Source organism: Mobula hypostoma, chromosome 7 (assembly GCF_963921235.1).
Source record: "Mobula hypostoma chromosome 7, sMobHyp1.1, whole genome shotgun sequence".
Lineage (NCBI taxonomy): Eukaryota > Metazoa > Chordata > Chondrichthyes > Myliobatiformes > Myliobatidae > Mobula > Mobula hypostoma.
The window spans coordinates 117,322,902-117,349,278 of record NC_086103.1 but is presented as its reverse complement, the minus strand read 5'-3'; the positions used below and the strand labels follow the sequence as shown (position 1 = coordinate 117,349,278).

Sequence of the window (26,377 nt, the reverse complement as noted above, 5' to 3'; positions counted from 1 at the left end):
CCAATGAGTGTATATTGCAGTTCCTTCACCAACACTGGGTCAAATTCTGGAACTCTCTCCCTAACATAATTCTGAGTCAATTGGCTTTATTAATGTCACATATATTGTGGTATAGTGAAAAACTTTCCTTGCATACTGCCCACACGGATCAATTCATTTCCACAGTGTATTGAGGTAGTACGTGGTAAAAAGCAGTAACAGAGAGCAGAACAAAGTGTTAGTTACAAAGAAAATCAGTGCAGGTAGACATTAAGATGCAAGGCCATAATGAGGTTGATTGTCAGGTGAAGAGTTCATCTTATCGTAGAAGGGAACTGTTCAAATTTCTTATCAGAGCAGGGTAGAAGCCCATCTTGAGTCTGGTGCTACCTGTTGTCAGGCTTTTGTATCTTCTGCCTGATGGGAAGGGGGAGAAGAGGGAATGTCCACAGTGAGTTGGGCTTTGATTGTGTTAGCTGCTTTACCAAGACAACAGGAAGTATACTCACACCCCAAGAACTGTAGCTGTTCAAGAAGACAGCTCATCACCATCTTCCCAGGGCAACTAGGGATGGGCAGTTAAGAGCTGGCTCACCCTGCGAAGCCCACATCAATTTGTTACCATTAATGACTAGAACTCTTCTAGAATCTAGATGTAGTGTTTGTAACGTCCTTAGTGTTCCTTTTTATTAAGGCGGATAATATCTACCAAGCATCATTTAGTGAAAGCAGTGAACTCTCCACACCAGTGTGTCATTTAACAGCGCAACATAAGTCTCACCATATTATGCACTTTGCTCTCAATGAACGAGGACTACACTAAAGAATTGGGAAAATTAAAATACCTATTTCTCTAGTAACTTCTTCAAACCAAGTATATGTTTCATCATTTCTAAGGGAAATGTTAAGTTTTAGTTCTGTCCATTATTCCACTCATTAATTTTCCATTCTTGGTTCGTTTTTATTTTCAGAAGATTTTGTCACCTAGTGAAAAAAAAGACATAAAACATTTATTGTCCATTTCATTCCTTTGTTCCATATTATAATTTCGGCTGTAATGGACTCAAAAGTACCCAACAATTTCTTTAATATTTTGGAAGGTGGAATATGCTATCAGATTTCAAATTTTCTCTTTATAATTTTTATGAAACCCCTGCTTGAATACTTCATTCATTCGCTCTGCATTTCAGGAATAATTAATTCCAAGTATTTTCACCAAAATGATGCTGATATTAAAAGATTTAAATTCCAAGGTACATTTCATAAATGTATCCTATATTCTTTGCTTAATGTAGAATTAGTGCAAATCAGATTAGCATAGCTAACATTTGTCAAATATCAGAAGCACATAAATAGAAAGAATACTTTCCCTTAAGGAAACCAGGACTGAACAGATCTCAGTTTAAGATTAGTGCTAGGCCATTTCAGAGTAAAATCAGAAAAGCATCTTTTCCGCACGGAATTATGGAACTGGTCGCTAATCTAATAAGCAATGGGCTGATGGCAACTGAAGCTTTTTGAGTATGAAGTACCCTGATTCTTGTCCAGTAAAGAAGAGCACTACAATTAGTCATTGGCTCAAGAGCACACAGTGAACGTAATCAAGCCTCAAGTTTTCACATAAAAGAGCTAATTCTGTTTAGAACAGGCCTTCACTAAATCTCTTCCTTTCTCTATACATCTTTCTCTCTGTCTCATTCACTTTTCTGCACCACCGTGTTCTTCTTCCTTTGGCTGACTCATCGCATTTACATTCTTTGCACCTCCCCACAACATTCCCCTTCACTTTCTCCCCACTTCCTCTCAAAAATCAAACTTTTTCCTTTGTCAATAATCAAAAATATTTATGTTCTTTTTAGCAATGGGTATAAAACTGCAATTAACTTCTTTTTTAATTAATGCTCCAATAATCATGATCATTATGTTAAACACTCAACAGTGCTAATCATAATATTCTAAGTGTCGATGATGTTAGTAAAGGATACATGAACTAATAAAACATTTTTGGCAAATCTTAATTGATATATTTTTCAAAATTATGTATTTTTATCTTCTTTATACCATGGTTTGACATTATTGTCAGATTTCAAAATTTGCTTTGAGCATTTTTTAAAATGCTGGACACAAGCCTTAAGGAATTGAAAGTTCTTGTTGTTGACAGGGGTTGGTCCTTTATCTGGATTTTACCATCTTATTTTTCATTGAAGTAAGTAGTAGACATCTATGCATCATTGTTTTGTAGGTAGATGAGCTTCGTCAGCAGTTACAAGATGTTGAAAACTCCCATACGCTAATGATACAGAAGTATGAAGAACAGTTTACATCCTTGAGGTTTGATGTAAGTTGATTATGTCTTTTTTGGCAACATTTAATCACAGTTTCAAATATTGTTTGCTGCAGGTGAAAATAAAATGTTGGAATGCTTTGACAGTGATAGTTTTTGAAAATTGTGTAATTGTGACCAACAATCTCCTCTCAGTTGTTCCTGTATCTCTATAGTTTGACTAGAAGTAAAAACCTCTATTTGTGTAGGGTTTTATCTCACTTTTATGAGGATTTATGATGATAGTTTTGGAATAATTCCAAGGAAGCGTATGGTCAATTAGTTATATAATAAATGTCAAAGATTATTCATGCAACTTTGCAAAAGGCTCAAGGTGAACTTCTGACTCGACATCCTTACTCAATGGAAGAGTTCAGGTTAACTGACCTACTGCTAATTCCATTCTCTGAAGTCCAGTGGGAGGATAGTAAAGCCTTTGCAATTTCATTGGGATAATGAGGCAGGAGTACAAAGGGGAGTATTGGCCTTTATTGCAAAGAGTATGGAATACAAATGAAGAATTTTTGAAGCAACTTTACTAGTTGAGCTTTTAGCAGAAACCCACTCACTGGAGCACTTGGTCATGGTCCTGAAGGGTCTTCACGTGGCTGTTTGACACAAATACGGTATGTCTACTGTGTTCTTTACCAATCTGCTCACATCCATCCAGCCTGCCCCTTACTGGAGCATCCGTTCATTTAATAACATAACACCCCATAGTTGGACAGATGTTGATTTATTATTGTTTATTACTTTGAGATCTATGTGCAGAGAATGCACCTGCTGGGCTAAATACCAGCAGAGAATGCTTCATAGAAATGGACAAGGTCAATTTCAAGACAACTCAATCCAGAGAACGCTGAAAATGCTGCAAAGCTTTCTATTGAAGCTCCTGCTCTTACTGCTGTTTTAGTTGGTTAAAGGACCATGAACCAATTTCTCACCCAGTTTCTTTTAACTTGGATTGCTTTTTCTATATACAGTAGATCTGGGTAGATTGTGTTTCTTAGTCTGGATTATTATGATGAACTACTGGTGGGCAGTTGATAAACATTCTACAATAAACAGCCAACAGCACATTGAAGGCCACCTTTTCTCATGGGTATATATGCCAATTTAGAAGAGCAACAGCTGTCTATTAGTTGAGCAGAAGCAAAAATAGCCTTGTTTTGTGGGAAGCAAAGATCTACTTTAACTTTTATGTGCATATCCTTTCATTCATTTATAATCGGAGAAACAATCATGGGAAAATTCAGATATTGCATGCACAAATTTATCAAATCAAGTCTAATTATCATTCAAACCATACATGTATACAGTTGAATGGGCCAGCGTTCCTCTGAGGCCAAGGTGCATAATACACATTCAAAATAGTGAGAGAGAAAAAAAACACACACATTGTTACACAGGAAAACCCATGTGTAGTCCAAGTTCCCAAGCGACATGCAAATAGCTGGTAGATCTAGCCTGTCATTCCACCGGTTGAACACTGGAGGGCAGCACTGATGGGAGTGGCCAGCTCCCAACCAAGCATGGACTCCACACTACACTGACTCCAGTGTTGTCTCACTTGGACTGCAGCAGCAGGCAAGCCTGCTTGAGGCCTAGTCCTTGCTACAACTGAGACCATGCTGCTGCCTCATCACCTGTCTCACCACCAAACAAGGGAAACAGGCCTACCACATTTCACGTCATCAATGTCCAACCTGGTCTTGCGAACACAAGAGACACTTTCAAGACAGTCACTCCACCATTACACTGCAAGCTGCTTTTGCACACCAACTCCAATGTCTTTGAATAGCAGACAGCAGCAACATGGTCTGCACCCAGGTTAGCTCCTCCAAATCTTCTCCAACCCATCCGCTGGCCTCACCTTCTCCCCAGCCAACTGAGGCTTCTCCTTCTCCCAGATGACCACCAGCTCTTCCTCCTCCCGGCCGTCTGCCAGTTTCTCCTTCTCTGGTCCTTCTGCTGCCTTCACCTCCTCCGTCCCCTGCACTGGCTTCACCTTATCCGTCCCCTGTGTTGCCTTCTCCTTCTCCGTCCCCTGTGTTGCCTTCTCCTTCTCCGTCCACTGCACTGTCTTCTCCTTCTCCGTCCCCTGCGCTGCCTTCTCCTTCTCCGTCCCCTGTGCTGCCTTCACCTTCTCCGTCCCCTGTGTTGCCTTCTCCTTCTCCGTCCCCTGCGCTGTCTTCACCTTCTCCGTCCCCTGTGCTGCCTTCACCTTCTCCGTCCCCTGTGTTGCCTTCTCCTTCTCCGTCCCCTGTGCTGCCTTCTCCTTCTCCGTCCCCTGCACTGTCTTCTCCTTCTCCTTCCCCTGCGCTGCCTTCTCCTTCTCCGTCCCCTGTGTTGCCTTCTCCTTCTCCGTCCCCTGTGTTGCCTTCACCTTCTCCGTCCCCTGTGTTGCCTTCTCCTTCTCCGTCCCCTGCGCTGGCTTCACCTTCTCCGTCCCCTGCGCTGCCTTCACCTTCTCCGTCCCCTGTGCTGCCTTCTCCTTCTCTGTCCCCTGCGCTGCCTTCTCCTTCTCCGTCCCCTGTGCTGCCTTCTCCTTCTCCGTCCCCTGTGCTGCCTTCTCCTTCTCCGTCCCCTGTGCTGCCTTCACCTTCTCCGTCCCCTGCGCTGCCTTCACCTTCTCCGCCCCCTGCGCTGGCTTCACCTTCTCCGTCCCCTGTGTTGCCTTCTCCTTCTCCGTCCCCTGCGCTGGCTTCACCTTCTCCGTCCCCTGCACTGTCTTCACCTTCTCCGTCCCCTGCGCTGCCTTCACCTTCTCCGTCCCCTGCGCTGCCTTCTCCTTCTCCGTCCCCTGCGCTGCCTTCTCCTTCTCCGTCCCCTGTGCTGCCTTCTCCTTCTCCGTCCCCTGCGCTGCCTTCTCCTTCTCCGTCCCCTGTGCTGCCTTCACCTTCTCCGTCCCCTGTGCTGCCTTCTCCTTCTCCGTCCCCTGTGCTGCCTTCTCCTTCTCCGTCCCCTGTGCTGCCTTCTCCTTCTCCGTCCCCTGCGCTGGCTTCACCTTCTCCGTCCCCTGTGCTGCCTTCACCTTCTCCGCCCCCTGCGCTGCCTTCACCTTCTCCGTCCCCTGCGCTGCCTTCACCTTCTCCGCCCCCTGCGCTGGCTTCACCTTCTCCGTCCCCTGCGTTGGCTTCACCTTCTCCGTCCCCTGTGTTGCCTTCTCCTTCTCTGTCCCCTGTGCTGCCTTCTCCTTCTCTGTCCCCTGTGCTGCCTTCTCCTTCTCTGTCCCCTGCGCTGCCTTCTCCTTCTCCGTCCCCTGCGCTGCCTTCTCCTTCTCCGTCCCCTGCGCTGGCTTCTCCTTCTCCGTCCCCTGTGCTGCCTTCTCCTTCTCCGTCCCCTGTGCTGCCTTCTCCTTCTTCGTCCCCTGTGCTGCCTTCTCCTTCTTCGTCCCCTGCGTTGCCTTCTCCTTCTCCGTCCCCTGCGCTGCCTTCTCCTTCTCCGTCCCCTGCGCTGCCTTCTCCTTCTCCGTCCCCTGCGCTGCCTTCTCCTTCTCCGTCCCCTGCGCTGCCTTCTCCTTCTCCGTCCCCTGTGCTGCCTTCTCCTTCTCCGTCCCCTGCGCTGGCTTCACCTTCTCCGTCCCCTGTGCTGCCTTCTCCTTCTTCGTCCCCTGTGCTGCCTTCTCCTTCTTCGTCCCCTGTGCTGCCTTCTCCTTCTTCGTCCCCTGTGTTGCCTTCTCCTTCTCCGTCCCCTGCGCTGCCTTCTCCTTCTCCGTCCCCTGCGCTGCCTTCTCCTTCTCCGTCCCCTGCGCTGCCTTCACCTTCTCCGTCCCCTGTGCTGCCTTCTCCTTCTTCGTCCCCTGCGCTGGCTTCACCTTCTCCGTCCCCTGCGCTGGCTTCACCTTCTCTGGCCCCACCGTTGTCTTCACCTTCTCCGTCCCCTGCGCTGGCTTCACCTTCTCTGGCCCCACCGTTGTCTTCACCCTCTCCGTCCCCTGCGCTGTCTTCACATTCTCCGTCCCCTGCGCTGTCTTCACCTTCTCCGTCCCCTGCGCTGTCTTCACCTTCTCCGTCCCCTGTGTTGCCTTCACCTTCTCCGTCCCCTGCACTAGCTTCAGCTTCTCCGTCCCCTGCTCTGGCTTCACCTTCTCTGTCCCTGCGCTGTCTTCTCCTTCTTCGTCCCCTGCGCTGGCTTCACCTTCTCTGGCCCCACCGTCATCTTCACCTTCTCCATCCCCTGTGCTGCCTTCTCCTTCTCCGTCCCCTGCGCTGCCTTCACCTTCTCCATCCCCTGTGTTGCCTTCTCCTTCTCCGTCCCCTGCGCTGCCTTCTCCTTCTCCGTCCCCTGCGCTGCCTTCTCCTTCTCCGTCCCCTGCGCTGCCTTCTCCTTCTCCGTCCCCTGCGCTGCCTTCACCTTCTCCGTCCCCTGCGTTGCCTTCTCCTTCTCCGTCCCCTGCGCTGCCTTCTCCTTCTCCGTCCCCTGCGCTGCCTTCTCCTTCTCCGTCCCCTGCGCTAGCTTCACCTTCTCTGGCCCCTGCGCTGCCTTCACCTTCTCTGTCCCCTGCGCTGCCTTCTCCTTCTCTGTCCCCTGTGCTGGCTTCACCTTCTCTGGCCCCACCGTCATCTTCACCTTCTCCGTCCTTTGTGTTGCCTTCTCCTTCTCCGTCCCCTGCGCTGCCTTCACCTTCTCCATCCCCTGCGCTGCCTTCACCTTCTCCGTCCCCTGCGCTGCCTTCACCTTCTCCATCCTCTGCGCTGCCTTCTCCTTCTCCGTCCCCTGCGTTGCCTTCTCCTTCTCTGTCCCCTGCGCTGCCTTCTCCTTCTCCGTCCGCTGCGCTGTCTTCACCTTCTCCGTCCCCTGTGCTGACTTCACCTTCTCTGGCCCCATCGTTGTCTTCACCCTCTCCGTCCCCTGCACTGTCTTCACCTTCTCCATCCCCTGTGCTGCCTTCACCTTCTCCGTCCCCTGTGTTGCCTTCTCCTTCTCCGTCCCCTGCGCTGTCTTCACCTTCTCCATCCCCTGTGCTGCCTTCACCTTCTCCGTCCCCTGTGTTGCCTTCTCCTTCTCCATCCCCTGCGCTGCCTTCACCTTCTCCGTCCCCTGTGCTGCCTTCACCTTCTCCGTCCCCTGTGTTGCCTTCTCCTTCTCCGTCCCCTGCGCTGCCTTCACCTTCTCCGTCCCCTGTGCTGCCTTCTCCTTCTTCGTCCCCTGCGCTGGCTTCACCTTCTCCGTCCCCTGCGCTAGCTTCACCTTCTCTGGCCCCACCGTTGTCTTCACCCTCTCTGTCCCTGCACTGTCTTCACCTTCTCCATCCCCTGCGCTGGCTTCACCTTCTCTGGCCCCACCGTTGTCTTCACCTTCTCCGTCCCCTGCGCTGGCTTCACCTTCTCCGTCCCCTGCGCTGTCTTCACCTTCTCCGTCCCCTGCGCTGGCTTCACCTTCTCTGGCCCCACCGTTGTCTTCACCCTCTCCGTCCCCTGCGCTGTCTTCACATTCTCCGTCCCCTGCGCTGTCTTCACCTTCTCCGTCCCTGTGTTGCCTTCACCTCCTCCGTCCCCTGCGCTGTCTTCACCTTCTCCATCCCCTGTGCTGCCTTCACCTTCTCCGTCCCCTGCGCTGTCTTCACCTTCTCCGTCCCCTGCGCTGTCTTCACCTTCTCCGTCCCTGTGTTGCCTTCACCTTCTCCGTCCCCTGCGCTGTCTTCACCTTCTCCGTCCCTGTGTTGCCTTCTCCTTCTCCGTCCCCTGCACTGTCTTCACCTTCTCCGTCCCCTGCGCTGCCTTCACCTTCTCCGTCCCTGTGTTGCCTTCTCCTTCTCCGTCCCCTGCGCTGGCTTCAGCTTCTCCGTCCCCTGCTCTGGCTTCACCTTCTCTGTCCCTGCGCTGTCTTCACCTTCTCTGTCCCTGCGCTGGCTTCACCTTCTCCGTCCCCTGCGCTGGCTTCACCTTCTCCGTCCCCTCCGCTGTCTTCACCTTCTCCGTCCCCTCCGCTGTCTTCACCTTCTCCGTCCCCTGCGCTGGCTTCACCTTCTCTGGCCCCACCGTTGTCTTCACCTTCTCCGTCCCCTGCGCTGTCTTCACATTCTCCGTCCCCTGCGCTGTCTTCACCTTCTCCGTCCCCTGCGCTGTCTTCACCTTCTCCGTCCCCTGCGCTGTCTTCACCTTCTCCGTCCCCTGTGTTGCCTTCACCTTCTCCGTCCCCTGCGCTGCCTTAACCTTCTCCGTCCCCTGCGCTGTCTTCACCCTCTCCGTCCCCTGTGTTGCCTTCTCCTTCTCCGTCCCCTGCACTAGCTTCAGCTTCTCCGTCCCCTCCGCTGTCTTCACCTTCTCCGTCCCCTGCGCTGGCTTCACCTTCTCTGGCCCCACCGTTGTCTTCACCTTCTCCCGCCCGTCCACCGGCTTCTCCTTCTCTGACCCGAGCGCCAGATTCTCCTTCTCTGACTTGTCCACCGTCTCCTTTGAGATCCTGGCCAGTGGATCTGAACAACCAACACATCACTGATAGCCGTAGACCTGCTGTACCTGTTGTTCTTGGAGTACAGTGTAGTCTTATGATCATAAAAAACACATTTTAAAAAGAAAGGTGCACATTTGATTGGCCCCAGAGAGGCCAAAGTGTACGAACACGCTGCCATCTTAAAGGAAATATTTAGGTGATTTACAGGATGCATTTAGGGTCTCTTGATGTGTTCCCTCACTTTGAACATAAACATACTTAATTTTAGTATAAAATATGTTTCCACATGAAATTACATTGTGATCATCAGTGAAGCCAGTGGATCATTGCTTGCCTGAAGAGTATCTTAGTAGTGACTCTTGCACATTATGGCATAGAATTATATAGAAGCAGACCATTCAGCCCAACCAATGGCTGCCAGCATTAACACTTCATTTGGTTCTTCTCCTGTTTATGTAACAGCATCATTATAACCTTCATTTACTTCACCCTCAAATAATTACCTAGCATTCTCTGAATGCACCCACATGTTTAGGCCATGGCAATTGGCTATGAGTGTAAGCTCCACCATTTTACCAGTTTCTATATCTGCTGAATTCCATACTTGATCTCTTGTTGATGTACCGATGTTCACTTGTTTTATCCCAGTGGTGTGGGAAGAATACCAATCAATGGTTCTGTATAACGTGATGTGGATCACGTACTACCACATAAAAGTGCAAAAGTGAATAATTGAAAAAACAATGAAGTATATCCTTTTGTTGTAGTAATTTGTTACTGTGATTTGTTGTTTTCTATTCTTCAGCTCAGTCAACTGCATAGTACCTATGAGAAGCTGCAAAACCATCAACAAAAGAAAGCTAATGAGAAATTTAAGGTAAAGATTGCAGATGGAGATGTGTACATGTCCTCATTACCATAGCTTATATAGAAATAACTTGAGCAGGCTTAACTTTATAGATTAGAAGGGTGTGGGCCAACAGACCTGCAGTGATTTTTATTCTGCCTACTGTAGATGGTAACCATGTAACCTGAGTTACTGTCGCCTTCCTGTCAGCTTGAACCAGTATGGCCATTCTCCTCTGACCTTTCTCATTTACAAGGTACTTTTGCCAGCCACTCATTGGATTTTTTTTGTTGTTTTTTTAAACCATTCTCTGTAAACTTTAGAGACTGTTGTGTATGAAAATCTCAGGAGATCAGAAGTTTCTGAGATACTAAAACCACCCCATCAGAGACTAAAATCATTCCATGGTCTAAGTCTCTTATATCATATTTTTTTCCCTTTCTGATGTTTGATCTAAGCAACAACTGAACTTCTTAACCGTGTCTGCATGCTTATTTGTTGCATTTCATTGTTGCCACATGATTGGTGCTTAAATATTTGAATTAAACATAGAAAACATAGAAAATAGGTGCAGGAGTAGGCCATTCGGCCCTTCGAGCCTGCACCGCCATTTATTATGATCATGGCTGATCATCCAACTCAGAACCCTGCACCAGCCTTCCCTCCATACCCTCTGATCCCCCTAGCCACAGGGCCATATCTAACTCCCTCTTAAATATAGCCAATGAACTGGCCTCAACTGTTTCCTGTGGCAGAGAATTCCACAGATTCACCACTCTCTGTGTGAAGAAGTTTTCCCTAATCTCAGTCCTAAAAGGCTTCGCCTTTATCCTCAAACTGTGACCCCTCATTCTGGACTTCCCCAACATCGGGAACAATCTTCCTGCATCTAACCTGTCCAATCCCTTTAGGATTTTATACATTTCAATCAGATCCCCCCTTCAATCTTCTAAATTCCAACGAGTACAAGCCTAGTTCATCCAGTCTTTCTCCATATGAAAGTCCTGCCATCCCAGGAATCAATCTGGTGAACCTTCTTTGTACTCCATCTATGGCAAGGATGTCTTTCCTCAGATTAGGGGACCAAAACTGCACACAGTACTCTAGGTGTGGTCTCACCAAGGCCTTGTACAACTGCAGTAGTACCTCCCTGCTCCTGTACTCGAATCCTCTTGCTGTAAATGCCAGCATACCATTCGCCTTTTTCACCGCCTGCTGTACCTGCATGCCCACTTTCAATGACTGGTGTATAATGACACCCAGGTCTCGTTGCATCTCCCCTTTTCCTAATCGGCCACCATTCAGATAATCAGTCAGTCCTGATGAAGGGTCTCGGCCTGAAACGTCAACTGCACCTCTTCCTCCAGATGCTGCCTGGCCTGCTGCGTTCACCAGCAACTTTGATGTGTGTTACTTGAATTTCCAGCATCTGCAGAATTCCTGTTGTTTCCATTCAGATAATAATCTGCTTTCCTATTTTTGTCACCAAAGTAGATAACTTCACATTTATCCACATTAAATTGCATCTGCCACGAATTTGCCCACTCACCCAACCTATCCAAGTCACCCTGCATCCTCTTAGCATCCTCCTCACAGCTATCACTGCCGCCCAGCTTCGTGTCATCCGCAAACTTGGAGATGCTGCATTTAATTCCCTCATCCAAGTCATTAATATATATTGTAAACAACTGGGGTCCCAGCACTGAGCCTTGCGGTACCCCACTAGTCACTGCCTGCCATTCTGAAAAGGTCCCGTTTATTCCCACTCTTTGCTTCCTGTATGCTAACCAGTTCTTTATCCACATCAATACCTTACCCCCAATACTGTGTGCTTTAAGTTTGCACACTAATCTCCTATGTGGGACCTTGTCAAAAGCCTTTTGAAAATCCAAATGTACCCCATCCACTGGTTCTCCCCTATCCACTCTACTAGTTACATCCTCAAAAAATTCTATGAGATTCGTCAGACATGATTTTCCTTTCACAAATCCATGCTGACTTTGTCCGATGATTTCACCGCTTTCCAAATGTGCTGTTATCACATCTTTGATAACTGACTCCAGCAGTTTCCCCACCACCGACGTTAGGCTAACCGGTCTATAATTCCCCAGTTTCTCTCTCCCTCCTTTTTTAAAAAGTGGGATTACATTAGCCACCCTCCAATCCTCAGGAACTAGTCCAGAATCTAACGAGTTTTGAAAAATTATCACTAATGCATCCACTATTTCTTGGGCTACTTCCTTAAGCACTCTAGGATGCAGACCATCTGGCCCTGGGGATTTATCTGCCTTTAATCCCTTCAATTTACCTAACACCACTTCCCTACTAACATGTATTTCGCTCAGTTCCTCCATCTCACTGGACCCTCTGTCCCCTACTATTTCTGGAAGATTATTTATGTCCTCCTTAGTGAAGACAGAACCAAAGTAATTATTCAATTGGTCTGCCATGTCCTAGCTCCCCATAATCAATTCACCTGTTTCTGTCTATAGGGGACCTACATTTGTCTTTACCAGTCTTTTCCTTTTTACATATCTATAAAAGCTTTTAGTCAGTTTTTATGTTTCCCCTTCCTAATTAAGCCCTTTGTCCTCTGCTGAACTCTGAATTTCTCCCAGTCCTCAGGTGAGCTACTTTTTCTGGCTAATTTGTATGCTTCTTCTTTGGAATTGATACTATCCCTAATTTCTCTTGTCAGCCACGGGTGCACTACCTTCCTTGATTTATTCTTTTGCCAAACTGGGATGAACAATTGTTGTAGTTTGTCCATGCAATCTTTAAATGCTTGCCATTGCATATCCACCGTCAATCCTTTAAGTGTCATTTGCCAGTCTATCTTAGCTAATTCACGTCTCATACCTTCAAAGTTACCCCTCTTTAAGTTCAGAACCTTTGTTTCTGAATTAACTATGTCACTCTCCATCTTAATGAAGAATTCCACCATATTATGGTCACTCTTACCCAAGGGGCCTCTCACAACAAGATTGCTAATTAACCCTTCCTCATTGCTCAAAACCCAGTCTAGAATAGCCTGCCTCTAGTTGGTTCCTCGACACGTTGGTTCAAAAACCCATCCCGCATACATTCCAAGAAATCCTCTTCCTCAGCATCTTTACCAATTTGGTTCACCCAATCTACATGTAGATTGAAGTCACCCATTATAACTGCTGTTCCTTTATTGCACACATTTCTAATTTCCTGTTTAGTACCATCCCCGACCTCACTGCTACTGTTAGATGGCCTGTACACAACTCCCACCAGCGTTTTCTGCCCCTTAGTGTTATGCAGCTCTACTCATATCGATTCCACATCTTCCCGGCTTATATCCTTCCTTTCTATTGCGTTAATCTCATCTTTAACCAGCAACGCCGCCCCACCTCCTTTTCTTTCATGTTTATCCCTCCTGAATATTGAATATCCCTGAACATTGAGTTCCCATCCTTGGTCACCCTGGAGTCATGTCTCTGTGATCCCAACTATATCATAATCATTAATAACAATCTGCACTTTCAATTCATCCACCTTGTTACGAATGCTCCTGGCATTGACACACAAAGCCTTCAGGCACTCTTTTACATCTCTCTTAGCCCTTATACAATTATGTTGAAAAGTGGCCCTTTTTGATGCTTGCCCTGGATTTGTCGGCCTGCCACTTTTACTTTTCTCCTTACTACTTTTTGCTTCTACCCTCACTTTACACCCCTCTGTCTCTCTGCACTGGTCCCCATCCCCGTTGTGAACTAACCTCCTCTCGCCTAGCCTCTTTAATTTGATTCCCACCCCCCAACCATTCTAGTTTAAAGTCACCTCAGTAGCCCTCGCTAATCTCCCTGCCAGGATATTGGTCCCCCTAGGATTCAAGTGTAACCTGTCCTTTTTGTACAGGTCACGCCTGCGCCAAAAGAGGTCCCAATGATCCAAAAACTTGAATCCCTGCCTCCTGCTCCAATCCCTCAGCCACGCATTTATCCTCCACCTCATTGCATTCCTACTCTCACTGTCGCGTGGCACAGGCAGTAATCCCGAGATTACTACCTTTGCGGTCCTTTTTCTCAACTCCCTTCCTAGCTCCCTATATTCTCCTTTCAGGACCTCTTCCTACCTATGTCAAGCGGGTGTAACTAATAAAGTGGTGACTGAGTGTATATCTACCAGATGCTAAATCCAGCATGGCTCAAGTTATAATGCAGGCAATCATGATGTTTGTTTTTATTTCCATGCAATCTACTTTCATAACACATCCTGTATACAACATAAAATCTACATTAGATATATAATTATTTCAAAGGCTGGTGTAATTAGGGGATTACAATTATATAGTTTAATAGAAATGATCAATTTATAAAATGTATCCAAATGTAACCCTCAGGTTCTGTGAACTGGGTAACTTGAGGGAAGACGATCTCTGGCCTCGCCAGAGGTGCAAAACCCCCTGTCTGTATGGATGCTGCGTGATGTGTCACCCTGTCACAAATCAGTACCATGAAATAACAGACAATACACCATATGCAATTAAACAATTTAGCTTTATAATTCTTAATTTGACTAAAGTGTTGGGAAAGTAAAGCAAAAAGAAAAGGGCCCATTTTAATGCAACAATCTACTGTGCACAAGTTGGAGGTCATGGTTTCCCCTTCGCTGATCCTCCATCGAGTTCCCCAGGCTTCTTCGACTCCCAGCCCCACTCCAAGTCCACTCCTTTCGGGTGTCCACGACCTCTCCTTTCTGGCGTCTTCTCTCTCCATCTCCATCCAAATATAATGACCAACATCACCTTGGTGTCAGGCACACAGCACGAAAACACACTTTCCTTATTGGACGGCTCACATTCCAAAGCACCCATTATCTCTAACCATAACCCAAACATTGCTTCTACAGAAAGACCATTACGTTAGCAGTGAAACCTTTCCCAGGGTGTTGCACAAATACTGCAGTTACTATTGTTCTTTTTAAGTAGGTATGTACTTATGTACAATACGTAAACGTTGAAGTGCTTCAGAATAGACTTGATTTCTCTTTTTTGAAAGTCAAGATCATCTTTATCTTCAACTCTGAAGCAACATATGCATAATTGACCATGGGAACAACATTAAGTTTCAAAGTTAAGGCCTGCAAATTTTTGGTGATTTTCCTTGTGCGTTGTTAAGGCTCAAAGCAAAGCTAAATTGAACAGGGAAATGAGGTCACTGGAATTGAAGAAATAGAACAGTTTGATAATTGATATCGGAAGGAAGAAGATATTTTCCCTAATAGCATTACCATACATTGTTGTAGTTTTAATTACATGTAGTAGTAATTTTTGAACGGGTAAACTTGAATTCTTGTATCATGTGGATCCAGATTGTTGAGTAGCATGTTTGGATCTCTTTTTAGTTTAAAATTATATGATGGCATACCAGGTGGTGTCAGGAAGTTCAAACATCAACAGGACGATACACAACCTCATTAACGTTTGTCACACTGCCAGCAGATTTATATTGTGCAGGTTTCCCTGGAAGCTTTGAAAGAAGATCTTTATTCAAGTACTGCACAATGTAATTTTTGGTGCTAGAATTCCTCCAATACACAACCATTGGTAACAGATGGTGTTGAGTGACATTTGGGAAAACAGCTTGCGTCAGATCATGAAGTGATGTAACAGCTTGGGCCAAGTTTTCCACTGAAATTATTCCTTTTGGAGTCTTTATGTTTAATTTCCCCATTTCCTAATCTGAATAAAGCAACACAGACTCTCTCATAGATGGATCACCTACCAGATATCTGATGCTTTAATGAGGGCTTTCACTTCATTTACTGTAGTACCTCAAGGGATTACTGGTAATGTTTAAGGAAAATCTCCATCTACCACTAAAGGAACACCTCCCAGTAATTTATCATATTGTGTATGATTTGGCAAATTTGGCCTGATGCATCAATGACTACTTCAAACCCACACAATTGGATTTACAAATTTTTAGAGTTTTTCCTCTGAGGTTCTCTGATCAATGTTGAAGTCCCCATGTTTGTCATATTTAAAGGGAATTGAAAAGACAAAGGTGATATTTTCTTTTCCCACCGCTGCCTGCAATCCTGGCCAAATGTGTTGAAACAATGCCTAATGATGCCACAGACAGGGCAATCATATTTTGTCTTTGTACTTGAGCCACAAGTTGACCCAATAGGAAAGGAATTTTGTTAATTCCACCAGAAACGTTCGAAGAAAAATGATCCCTTTGTCTTTGTAATGGTATCTAAGGTGTTTCTTTGGTATCTCACTAAATGTAGCTTTCTAAATTCTAGTGAGTACAGACCCAGAGCCATCAAACATTCCTCATATGATAACCTTTTCATTCCCGAATCCACCTTGTGAACCTCCTCTGAACCTTCTTCAATGCCAGCACATCTTTTCTTAGATGAAGAGCCCCAAACTGTCCACAGTACTCAGGGTGAGGCCTCACCAGTGCCTTATAAAACCTCAGCATTGCATCCCTGCTCTTGCATTTGAGACCTCTTGAAATGAATGCTAGCATTCCTCACCACTGACTCAACCTGCAAGTTAACCTTTAGGGTATTCTGCACAAGGACTCACAAGTCCCCTTGCATCTCAGATTTTTAGATTTTCTCCCCGTTTAGAAAATAGTCTGCACATTTATTTCTCCTACCAAAGTGCATGACCATGCATTTCCAACATTGTATTTCATTTGCCACTTTCTTGCCCATTCTCCTAATCTATCTAAGCCCTTCTGCAGCCTACCTGTTTCCTCAACACTACCTGCCCCTCCACCAATCTTCATATCATCAACAAACCTGGCAACAAAGCTATCTATTCCATCATCTAAATTATTGATACACAGCATAAAAAGAAGCAGTCCCAACGCCGACCCCTGCGGAACACCACTAGTCACTGGCAGCCAAACAGAAAAGGATCCTTTTATTCCCACTCGCTGCTTCCTACCAATCCACCAATGCTCTAACCATGCCTGTAATACCACAGGCTCTTAACTTGGTAAGCAGCTTCATGTGTGGCACCTTATCAAAGACCTTTTGAGAGTCCAGATATACAGCATCCACTGCATTCCCTTTATCCATCCTACTTGTAATCTCCTCAAAGAATTCCTACAGGTTCATCAGGTAAGGGTTTTCCTTAAGAAAACCTTGCTGATTTTGTCCTATCTTGTCCTGTGTCACCAAGTACTCCATCACTTCATCCTTACAATTGACTCCAACATCCTTCCAGCCACTGAGGTCAGGCTAACTGGTCTATAATTTCTTTTCTGCTGCTACCTTCCTCCTTTCTTAAAGAGTGGAGTGAGATTTGCAATTTTCCAGTACTCCGGAACAATGTCAGAGTCCAACGATTTTTGAAAGATCATTACTAATGACTCCACAGTCTCTACTGCAAATTCTTTCAGAACCCTAGGGTGTAGTTCATCTGCACTGGGTGACTTGTGTACCCTTAAGTCTTTCAACTTTTTGAGCACCCTTGTAATAATAACTGCATTTATTTCTCTTCCCTCACACCCTTCAAAATCTGGCACACTGCTTATGTCTTCCACAGTGAAAACTGATGCAAAATACTAATTTAGTTCACCTGCCATCTTCTTGTCCCCCGTTATTATTTCTCCGCCTCAATTTCTAGCGGTCCTATACCCACTCTCATCTCTCTTTTATTTTTTACAGAATTGAAAAAGCTTTTACTATCCACTTTGATATCGTTTGCTAGCTTGCTTTCATATTTCATGCCCAAACTTAATGTAGGAATTTTGGACAAACTAGAAGTACTTCTTAGTGCGCACATGCCAACAAAAAATAATTTCATCAATTCTCATCGGAAAAATTAAAATTAATCCCCAGTTAGTCCAAGAAGCAATTCTTATAGGTGTTTTCGCCAAACTAAGAACCGTAGTGCAAATCCTTATGCTAAACTTAACTTGCATGGCAAAATCTCAGATTTTCTCAGTTGTTCTGACATTGAACTATGTACAGGACACACAGGCTTTCTAGTTATTGCATATCTTTAGATTTGTAGTTTATATGATTCTTACACCATTACTCTTCTAATTACTTTTCCTTCCCTTATCAATTTCTTTGTCCTCTTTTTCTGAAATCTGAAGTATTCCCTATCCTTAGGCTAGAATTCTCCAGATTGCTTCACTCCTGTTAATAAAGCTTCCAATTTGATCATTTTTAACTTCATTGTTACCCAATTCATCTCCGATATATGCAACTAAAAGCTATCATGTGTGATCCTTTGTTAGTACATTTACAGACATCATGGATTATTACAGTACACTACATTAAATAAGCATTGAATGATTTAGCAAGAAGTGGACAATAATGAAATGTCCAACTGTTGTCAATTTCAGCATCATTACCAATTTAATAAGTAGTCATTTGTCCAGTTTGGGTATCACATAGACATTGTACCATTTTTCTTTCTCATTTACTTTTTCTTAGTAAAGGCTACTGGATTCTCATTAGGGTTGTGAAGCATTGCACTGACGTGGTTATCCACGGTGCCAAGGTGAAGCCTATTTTTGAGTCAGAACAGAACGTGAATATGGAATAGTTAATGTTTTTTTCATTTATCTATAAACAAATAATAATGGAGAGTTACAAAGTCCTTCCTTGTAAAGTAAAACCGTCAGTGGATTTAATTTTGCATGTTAAATTTTTACAAGTAAGTCGCTCAATTTGCAAGTAACTCTTTCAAGCTACGACAACAGTACTTTTACTCAGTGGCACTATTCTACTTGTACAGCTGTAGTAAACAATAGAAAGGGGACAAAAGAGTGTGACTGTGATTGAGGAGGGATAAGGGGGTCTGACTGCAAGGGAGGCAGACTGGAGGTCCAAGAGGTAGTGCTGGTAGAGCCTCAGCTTTGAGTTTGCCCAACAGGTCAGAGAATGTTGCTTCCTGTCAGGATGAGTGTGGGAGGATGAGCAACCAAACTGTGACACCATCATTCTGGGGGCCATCCAGGTAGAATGTGCTTGCAAAAAATGAAATCAAATACTGGGAAAAAGTGATATAGGATGATATGTTGTAGAATCCTTGTGGGTTGAGTTAAGAAACTACGAGGATAAAATTACTCTGATGGGAGTTATATGAAGGCCACCGAACAGTATCCAAGATGTGGGATACAAATTATAATAGGAGATAGAAAAAAGAATACATAACGGGCAATATTACTATGGCTGTGGGGAATTCCAATATGCAGGAGGATTGGGATAATAGGGTTGCTGCTGGATCACAAGAGAAGGAATTTGTAGAGTACCTACAAGATGACATTTAGAACAGCTTGTGGTCAAACCCACTAGAAAAAAGGCAATTCTGGATGGGAGCTTAAGGTAAAGGAACCATTAGGAGAAAATGATCATAACATGATAGAATTCACCCTGCAGTCTGAGAGGGAAAAGCTAAAATCAGATGCGCTGTTATTACAGATGGGTAATGGTAACTACAGAGGCATGAGAGAGGAGCTGGCAAAAGCCGATGGAAGAGGATACTAGCAGGGATGATGAAGTTTCTGGGGGTAATTCAGAAGCACAGGCTTAGTTCACTCCAACAGAGAAGCATTTTAAGGGAAGCGTGAGGCAGCCATGGTTGACAAAGGCAGCATAAACACAAATGAGTGGACATGCAATTTAAAAAGTGGGAAGCTATTAAAACCCAAAAGGAGGAAATTAAAAAGCAAAGATGAAATATGAAGTTAAGATAGCTAATATAAAAGAGGATTCCAAAAGTCTTTTCAAATATATAGAATACAAGAGAGCCAAAAGTGGGCATTGGACTGCTGAAGAATGACACCGGGTAGGTAGTAATGAGGAACAAAGAAATAGTGAACAACCTCAATACGTATTTTGTGTCGGTCCTCACTGTGGAAGGTAACAGCAGCATGCCGGAAATTCGAGAGTGTCAGGAAGCAGAAGTTAGCGTGGCTGCTATTGCTAAGGAGAAGTTGCTATGGAAGCTGAACGGTCTGACAGAACAGTAAATAAGTCACCTAGACCAAATAAACTACAATCTAGGTTCTGAAAAAGGTAGCTGAAGAGATTGAAACATAGAAACATAGAAAACCCACAGCACAATACAGGCCCTTTGGCCCACAATGCTGTGCCGAACATGTACTTCCTTTAGAAATTACCAAGGGTTACAAATAGCCCTCTATTTTTCTAAGCTCCATGTATCTATCCAAGAGTCTCTTAAAAGACCCTATCGTATCCACCTCCACCACCCTTACCGGCAGCCTATTCCACGCACTCACCACTCTCTGCGTAAAGAACTTATCCCTGACATCTCCTCTGTACCTAATTCCAAGCACCCTAAAACTGTGCCATCTCGTATTATCCATTTCAGCTTTGGGAAGATGGTGGAGGTATTAGTAGTGATTTTTCAAGAATCACAATATTCCGTTATGGTTCTGGAGCACTGGACAATTTCAAATGTCACTCCAACATTTAAGAAGGGAAGGAGAAAAAGACAGGAAATTATAGACTTCAACTATTTATTTCTTTCAATAAATCCTACCCGAACTGCTGAGTTCATCCAGCATTTTGTGAGTCACCCTAAATGACATATTATCCCCCACACGGACCATAACGTTACCATGGTTTGGAAGTTTGCATGCCTTAGTGACACAGAGAGCTATGCTGGCTGGAGTCAGGACCTTGTGCTTTAGCTCTTGGTAGGGTCACCCATGCCAAACAGGTCAAAGGGTAGAGGCCAAACTAAGAGTGGTCCACCGGTCCTCCAGGTTTGAGAGTTGTTTGACCCTGGCTGATCAAACAAAACCGTTACAGAAACAGCAATGAGAATCTTTCTACATCTGTGTGTGATGGTACTCCGGAGTCTCCACTCAGGACTTGTGTGGCTTACAGTAATGAAAACTGAGAGGAAGCTACTGGCATGATGAATAAAGCCCTGTACACCACCAAGGCCAAGATCAAAATTGGTTTCTGGAACAATAACACTAGCACGCTAGGCCAAAGACAACTTGGCACTGTAACATAGAGGAAGAAATGAGGACCGTGAACTACACCTGGGGCACTATAGAGAAAATGGCCAAGGGTAGCGACAGAGGACCCTCATTGCTACCCTAAACATCAGCAGCATAATAGGCAATAAATAAGTAAGTGCTCTAAATTATAGGCCAGTTATCCTGACCAGTGATTGGCAAGATATTAGAGTACATTATCAGGGAGGAATTTTGGAGGTTCTTAAAGTCCCATGATAAAATAGGCCAAAGTCGCAAGGTTTCCCTGAGGGGAAATCTTGCTTGACAACTGTGTTGGAAATCATTGAGGAAATAACAGGCAGGATAGACAAAGCAGAGTCAATGGATGTTGTTTACTTGGATTTTCAGAAGGCTTTTGACAAGTTGCTGTACATGAGGCTGCTAAACAAGCTAAGTGCCTATGGTCTTAAAGGAAAGATGCCTGCATGGACAGATGATTGGCTGACTTGTAAAAGGCAAAGGATCAGAATAAAGGGGGCTGCCAGTGACTAGAGGTGTTCCACAGTGGTTAATTTTGGGGCCACTGCTTTTCACGTTAGATGTCAATGATCTGGATGACGGAACTGACACATTTGAGGCCAGGTCTGCAGATGATACAAAGGTAAGTGGAGAGGCAGATAGTGTTGAGGAAGCAGGTAGTCTGCAGAAGGATTTGGACAGATCAAGAGAATGGGCAAAGAATTGACAGATGGAAGACAATGTAGGAAAGTGCGTGGTCATGCACTTTGATAGAAGAAATAAAAGTGTAGACTATTTTCTAAATGGGAAGTAAATTCAGAAATCGGAGGTCCAGAGGAACCTGGGAGTCCTCAAGCAGGATTTCCTAAAAGTTAACTTGAGGTTGAGTCAGTAGTAAGGAAGGCAAATGCAATGTTAGCATTCATTTCAGAGAGACTAGATTGTAAAAGGAAGGGGGTAATGCTGAAGCTTTATGAGGTATTAGAGAGAGCACATTTGGAATATTGTGAGCAGCATTTGACCCTATTAGAATGCATATAAGAATATGCTGGCTTTGGAGAGGGTTCAGAGGTAATTTACAAAAATGTTCCCAGGAAATAAAGGATTAACATATGAGGAATGTTTGAGATGTTTCTATGCCTGTACTTGCTCAAATTTAGAAGAAAGAGGGGGAGCACATTAAAGCCTAACGAATATTGAAAGACCTAGACAGAGTAGATGTGGAGGGCTTGTTGGTGGGAGACTCTAGGACTGTAGGGCACAGCCTCAGAATAGAAGAATGTACCTTTAGAACAGAGATGAGGAGTAATTTCTTTAGCCAGAGGGATGGTGATCCTATGGAATTCGTTGCTATAGAAGGCTGTGAAGGACAAGTCATTGAGTATAATTAAAGCGGAGGTTGATAGTTTCTTGATTTGTAAGAGCATCAAAAGTCAAGGGGAAAGGGCAGGAGAATTGTGTTGAGAGGGAAAAATCAATCAGCCATGATTGAATAGTAAAGCAGCCTCATTGGGCTGAATGGCTTAATTCTGCTCCTGCAACTTATGGTCTCAATTATTTGGCAGCCAGTGCATAGGCTATTTTAAAGCTTAGCAGTAAATCCAAGAAAAGAACATTGATCCAGTCAAAAATATTGTATTAGAAGCATTGTTAACATTTCCAAAGCAGCAAAATGCAGTTTCTTCCTTCAGCTTTTCTTCGATCACTAGGTTGGAGATTTGCTCTTTCTTCTGCACTTCAAGCCTTTTGCTGCAGTCATCTTGCCCCAGTCCACTGAATGCAAATTAGATCTTCCCACTGCGGTTTGAGCCTCTAATGCTGCAGCCTTGGCAAAACCATTGCAGCCTTCCCCTTTCTTTATGGCATCTTAAGCAATTTTATAGGTTTTGTGCTTTAAGAAATGTCAACAACAGTACAAAAATGGTGGTATGCTAGAATGAACAATAGTTATATTTTAACAATATGTAGATATTCTAGGTGATCTTTTGCATCAGAAGACTGAGCTGTCCCCTCTGCAGAGTGAAAAAAAATGCAGAGAATGTCATCCCTTGAGCATTTTGGACACAGTCAAGAGGATTTCCATTTATAGGAAATACACTAACCATTTTCTAATTGCAATTAGCATTTAAAATAATATTTACCCATTAAAAGTATCTTCTAATAAATATAATTGCTAATTGATTTAGCCAGTTGAAGAAAAAGCAGCCTGAACTTTAACCCTTTTCTTATTAGTTTTGAAGAGAGTTTTGGCATGCATAACCTAAAAAGAAATATTTTAGGCTGTGCCACTATCCATATACGTTAGATTGAAACTCTTTCTCTAGATTCTCAAGGCATAATTCTGACAATTTTCATTTGGGGAAATTTAAAAGTAGGTCCCATTTTGTCAATGGAATTCCTTTTATAGGGGTTTAAGGCAAACTTTGTACACACTGGAATTCAGAAGAATAAGGGGTGACCTCATTGAAACCTATCAAATTTTGAAAGTTCTTGATAGCGTGGATGAGGAGAAGATGTTTCCTGTGGTAGGGGAGTCCAAGACCAGAGGACACAGCCTCAGAATAGAGGGGTATCCTTTTAGAATGGAGATGAGAAGGAATTTCTTTAGCCAGAGAGTGGTGAATCTGTGGAATTCGTTGCTACAGGCAGCTGCGGAGGCCAAGTCATTGGGTATATTTAAGGCAGAGTTGATAGATTCTTGATTAGTCAGGGCATGAAGGGATACGGTGAGAAGGCAGGAGATTGGGGCTGAGAGGGAAAATGGATCAGCCATGAAGAATCGAAATCAGAATCAGATTTAATATCACCAGCATATGTCATGAAATGCGTTAACTTAACAGCAGCAGTGCAATGAACTACATGATAAATAGATATAGAGGGGAAAAATCAGCATTACATTAAGTATATATGTCTATTAAATAGTTCAGTTAAAATAAGTGATGCAAAATAACAGGAATAAAAACGTAGTGAGATAGTGTTCGTGGGTTCAATGTCCATTTAGAAATCGGATGGTAGAGGGGAGGATGCTGTTCCTGAATCGCCCAGTGTGTGCCTTCAGACTTCTGAACCTCCTTCCCGACAGTAACGGTGTGAAGAGGGCATATCCTGGGTGGTGGGGGTCCTTCATGATGGACACCACCTTCCTAAGGCAATGAAATGTTGGAGCAGACTCGATGGGCCAAATGGCCTAATTCTGCTTCTATATATTTTATGGTCTTATATGCTTATGCTAAACCTAACTTGCATGCAAAATTTTAGATCTTCTTATTTGTTCTGATACTGAACTGTGTGAAGAACACAAACATTCTGTTCATTACATCTTTAGAATTGTAGTTTATATGATTCTTGCTCCATTACCTTTCTAATTACTTTGTCTTCCCTTATCAATTTCTTGGTGCTTGTTTCTAAGTTCTGAAGTTATCCTAATCCTTGGGCTCGCAGTTCCTTCTGACAATGGAATAAACCGTTTCCTTTGATCAAATGCCATTTTAAATGTCTCTTACAAGCCAGTGCTGGAGTCCGTTTCCTTTTGAATTCTGTGCCTTAGAAGAGATCTATTTATTGTAAGCTACATATCAATTATTTAACTATTAGCTGCCTCTTATTTACTATTCTATGTTTTAATGTTGTTTCGCAATCCATGATAGCACATTCATACCTCATACCTTTTGTGACCTGACTTGCTTAGATTTGGATTCCGAATGATTGAAACCACTTTCATTTGATATCAAATGCTATCATCTTTTGTTTACTCTTCTTTAAATGTCCCTTAATTATCAGATTTTTAATTTGAGCATTGTCAATGTACAACAATAAAACAGGCTGTTCCATCATTGGTTCCTCAAAATACTCATACAGAAACCCAACACTTGTATGTTCTATTAATTTTTTATCCACACCATTACTGCTATGCATTGATAAAATTTCTCATGATTATTATATTACCTGTATTTTGTTATTGCCTACCTCCAGTTTCCTGATTTTTTTTTGGTGTAACTGTATGGGTAACTCCCAAAACTGTTTTCTGTTCAACCCAAACTGATTATTCTTCTTGATTTTTGAGCTGAGGTAATTTCTATATAGCCTTTATCACATGCTTCATTACCAAGCCAACATCTCTTTTCCAATTTGTGCCTGTCTTTTCTGAATGTTTAGAATCCTGGAGTACTTAATTCCCAAATATGGTCACTTTGCAACCAGATCTGTATAATGGTTTTTCATTCAATCTATTTTATCCTTGCGCCACCAATTCAGCTATCATGAATGCATTGTGTATTCGGATAGAGACTTCTGTCCTTTTGTCATTTTACTGTAATTTACTGTGCCAACTCGTGCTCCTAATCCAGATGTGTTCCAGATCCCAATTTTGACCACTGCCACACCCACTATCCACTATCCAGACCTCAGTCCCAACCCTTTGGTTATCTTTCTGAAAATTTCCCAGTCATGGGGCTTGTTATCATTCCTCAATTTCTGATGCTTCCTCTTTTAATCTAAACTTCCCCTTAACCTCATCAGTCAGCAATGGCTGGATCACTTTTTCCAAGGACTTACATTTATTTCATTTTAAAATGGATATTTCTGAAAAATTATGAAATAATATTTAAATGTTTGATTGAAAATCAATGCAATTTATTAAGAAAATTAAGAGTTTAAAAAGTCACTCCAAGGTAAAACAGAAAACTGTGGAAAGACAAGTTTCAGTGAGATAAGAACAGACCTGGCCTGAAATACTGGTATCAAAGCTTGGCTGGCGATTGAACAATAGGAAATCTTCAAGGTGGAGATGTTTAAGCTAAATGCTATTTATATTATCAGGAGGGAGAAGTTTGTGAAATTGTAAAAGTACTGCCTGGATGATCCAAGATATTCCTGAGTTAAACAAAACTGTTATAAAGGCCATACTGTGTGCCAAATGCGACATCGATAACCTGAGTGACAACAAGCAGAGTACAGAAAGTGCAGAAGCAAAGTGGAACAAAATAAGAGAACACATGAGAAAAGTAAGGCAGGAATTTGCTAGTGTAATTTTTTGAGTTAAGTAGATAATATTTTGTTTCTTCTTCCAACTACAGTATATACAATTAGGTATTTTAGAAAAAATAGCTTGGGACAAAATATTTATATAACATGTCCTTATTGCTGTGTTACTTTTTCCCTAAAGTTTTTTTAGACACTGATTACATATTCTTCCAAAAAGATTCAAGACCTGTTTTTAGTTTTCACTTATATGCTTGTGTTTTCCAATGGATGTAGACATGCAATGCCTTTGGGCTAGAACCACTGAAAATTGCCAACATTTCTCAGTGTTTACTCATAAGTACGAATTTCTTTTACTAATACAAAAGTTCCAGACTTGCTGCCTAATCTTTGCCATTGAACACCCCATGTTTCCTTTAATGCTGTCCTAATGGAGCATAATAGCCCAGGATAAGACAACTGCAATTGTTTCGTGGTTGCCTGCTAAACTCAGTGAGTCTATTCATTCATAAGGGAGACTAGCGTTAGTATATCATAATTTATGTATTTTTAAGAATTGAATTTGATTTTATATTTTAATTGTTTAATTATGTTTTACTTTAAGTTATTTTAACATTTTTTAAAATTCAATAGTTTGCTTCTTTTAAATGTTTCTTAATAGCAAGAGAATTCTGAAGCCACTGTCAGATATGACAGTTGACTTAGCTGGCCCACTGCTTTGCCAATTGTCAGTTTCTTTTTGGCCTTTTCTTTGGGCATTTGATCTGGTTACCATCACATTGCCCCCCTACCTATAATTTTGATTGCACAATTCACAGAAGACTCTATGCAAACACTTGCCATGTTGAATCAGAGTAGCTGATTCAAAATGGCAATAAAACTTCCAGTAAGTCT

General features: G+C 43.4%; 3 protein-coding genes across 3 annotated transcripts in view; all 3 read left to right on the top strand.

Annotated features, from left to right (window-relative positions):
- LOC134349001 (deuterosome assembly protein 1-like) overlaps positions 1-26,377 on the top strand; it is a 102,973-nt gene that overhangs the window by 13,011 nt on the left and 63,585 nt on the right. The window contains exons 3-4 of the mRNA XM_063052835.1: positions 2,222-2,317; positions 9,507-9,578. Coding sequence (XP_062908905.1) covers positions 2,222-2,317; positions 9,507-9,578 — 168 coding nt within the window. The remainder of the gene's footprint in view (positions 1-2,221; positions 2,318-9,506; positions 9,579-26,377) is intronic.
- LOC134349862 (uncharacterized) lies at positions 4,213-6,004 on the top strand (the record flags this gene model as incomplete). Its single annotated transcript, XM_063054827.1, has 2 exons — positions 4,213-5,433; positions 5,501-6,004. Coding segments are annotated over exons 1-2 (1,725 nt in total), but the record flags the coding sequence as incomplete, so codon positions are not given.
- LOC134349861 (uncharacterized) lies at positions 7,012-7,464 on the top strand (the record flags this gene model as incomplete). Its single annotated transcript, XM_063054826.1, has 1 exon — positions 7,012-7,464. A coding segment is annotated over one exon (453 nt), but the record flags the coding sequence as incomplete, so codon positions are not given.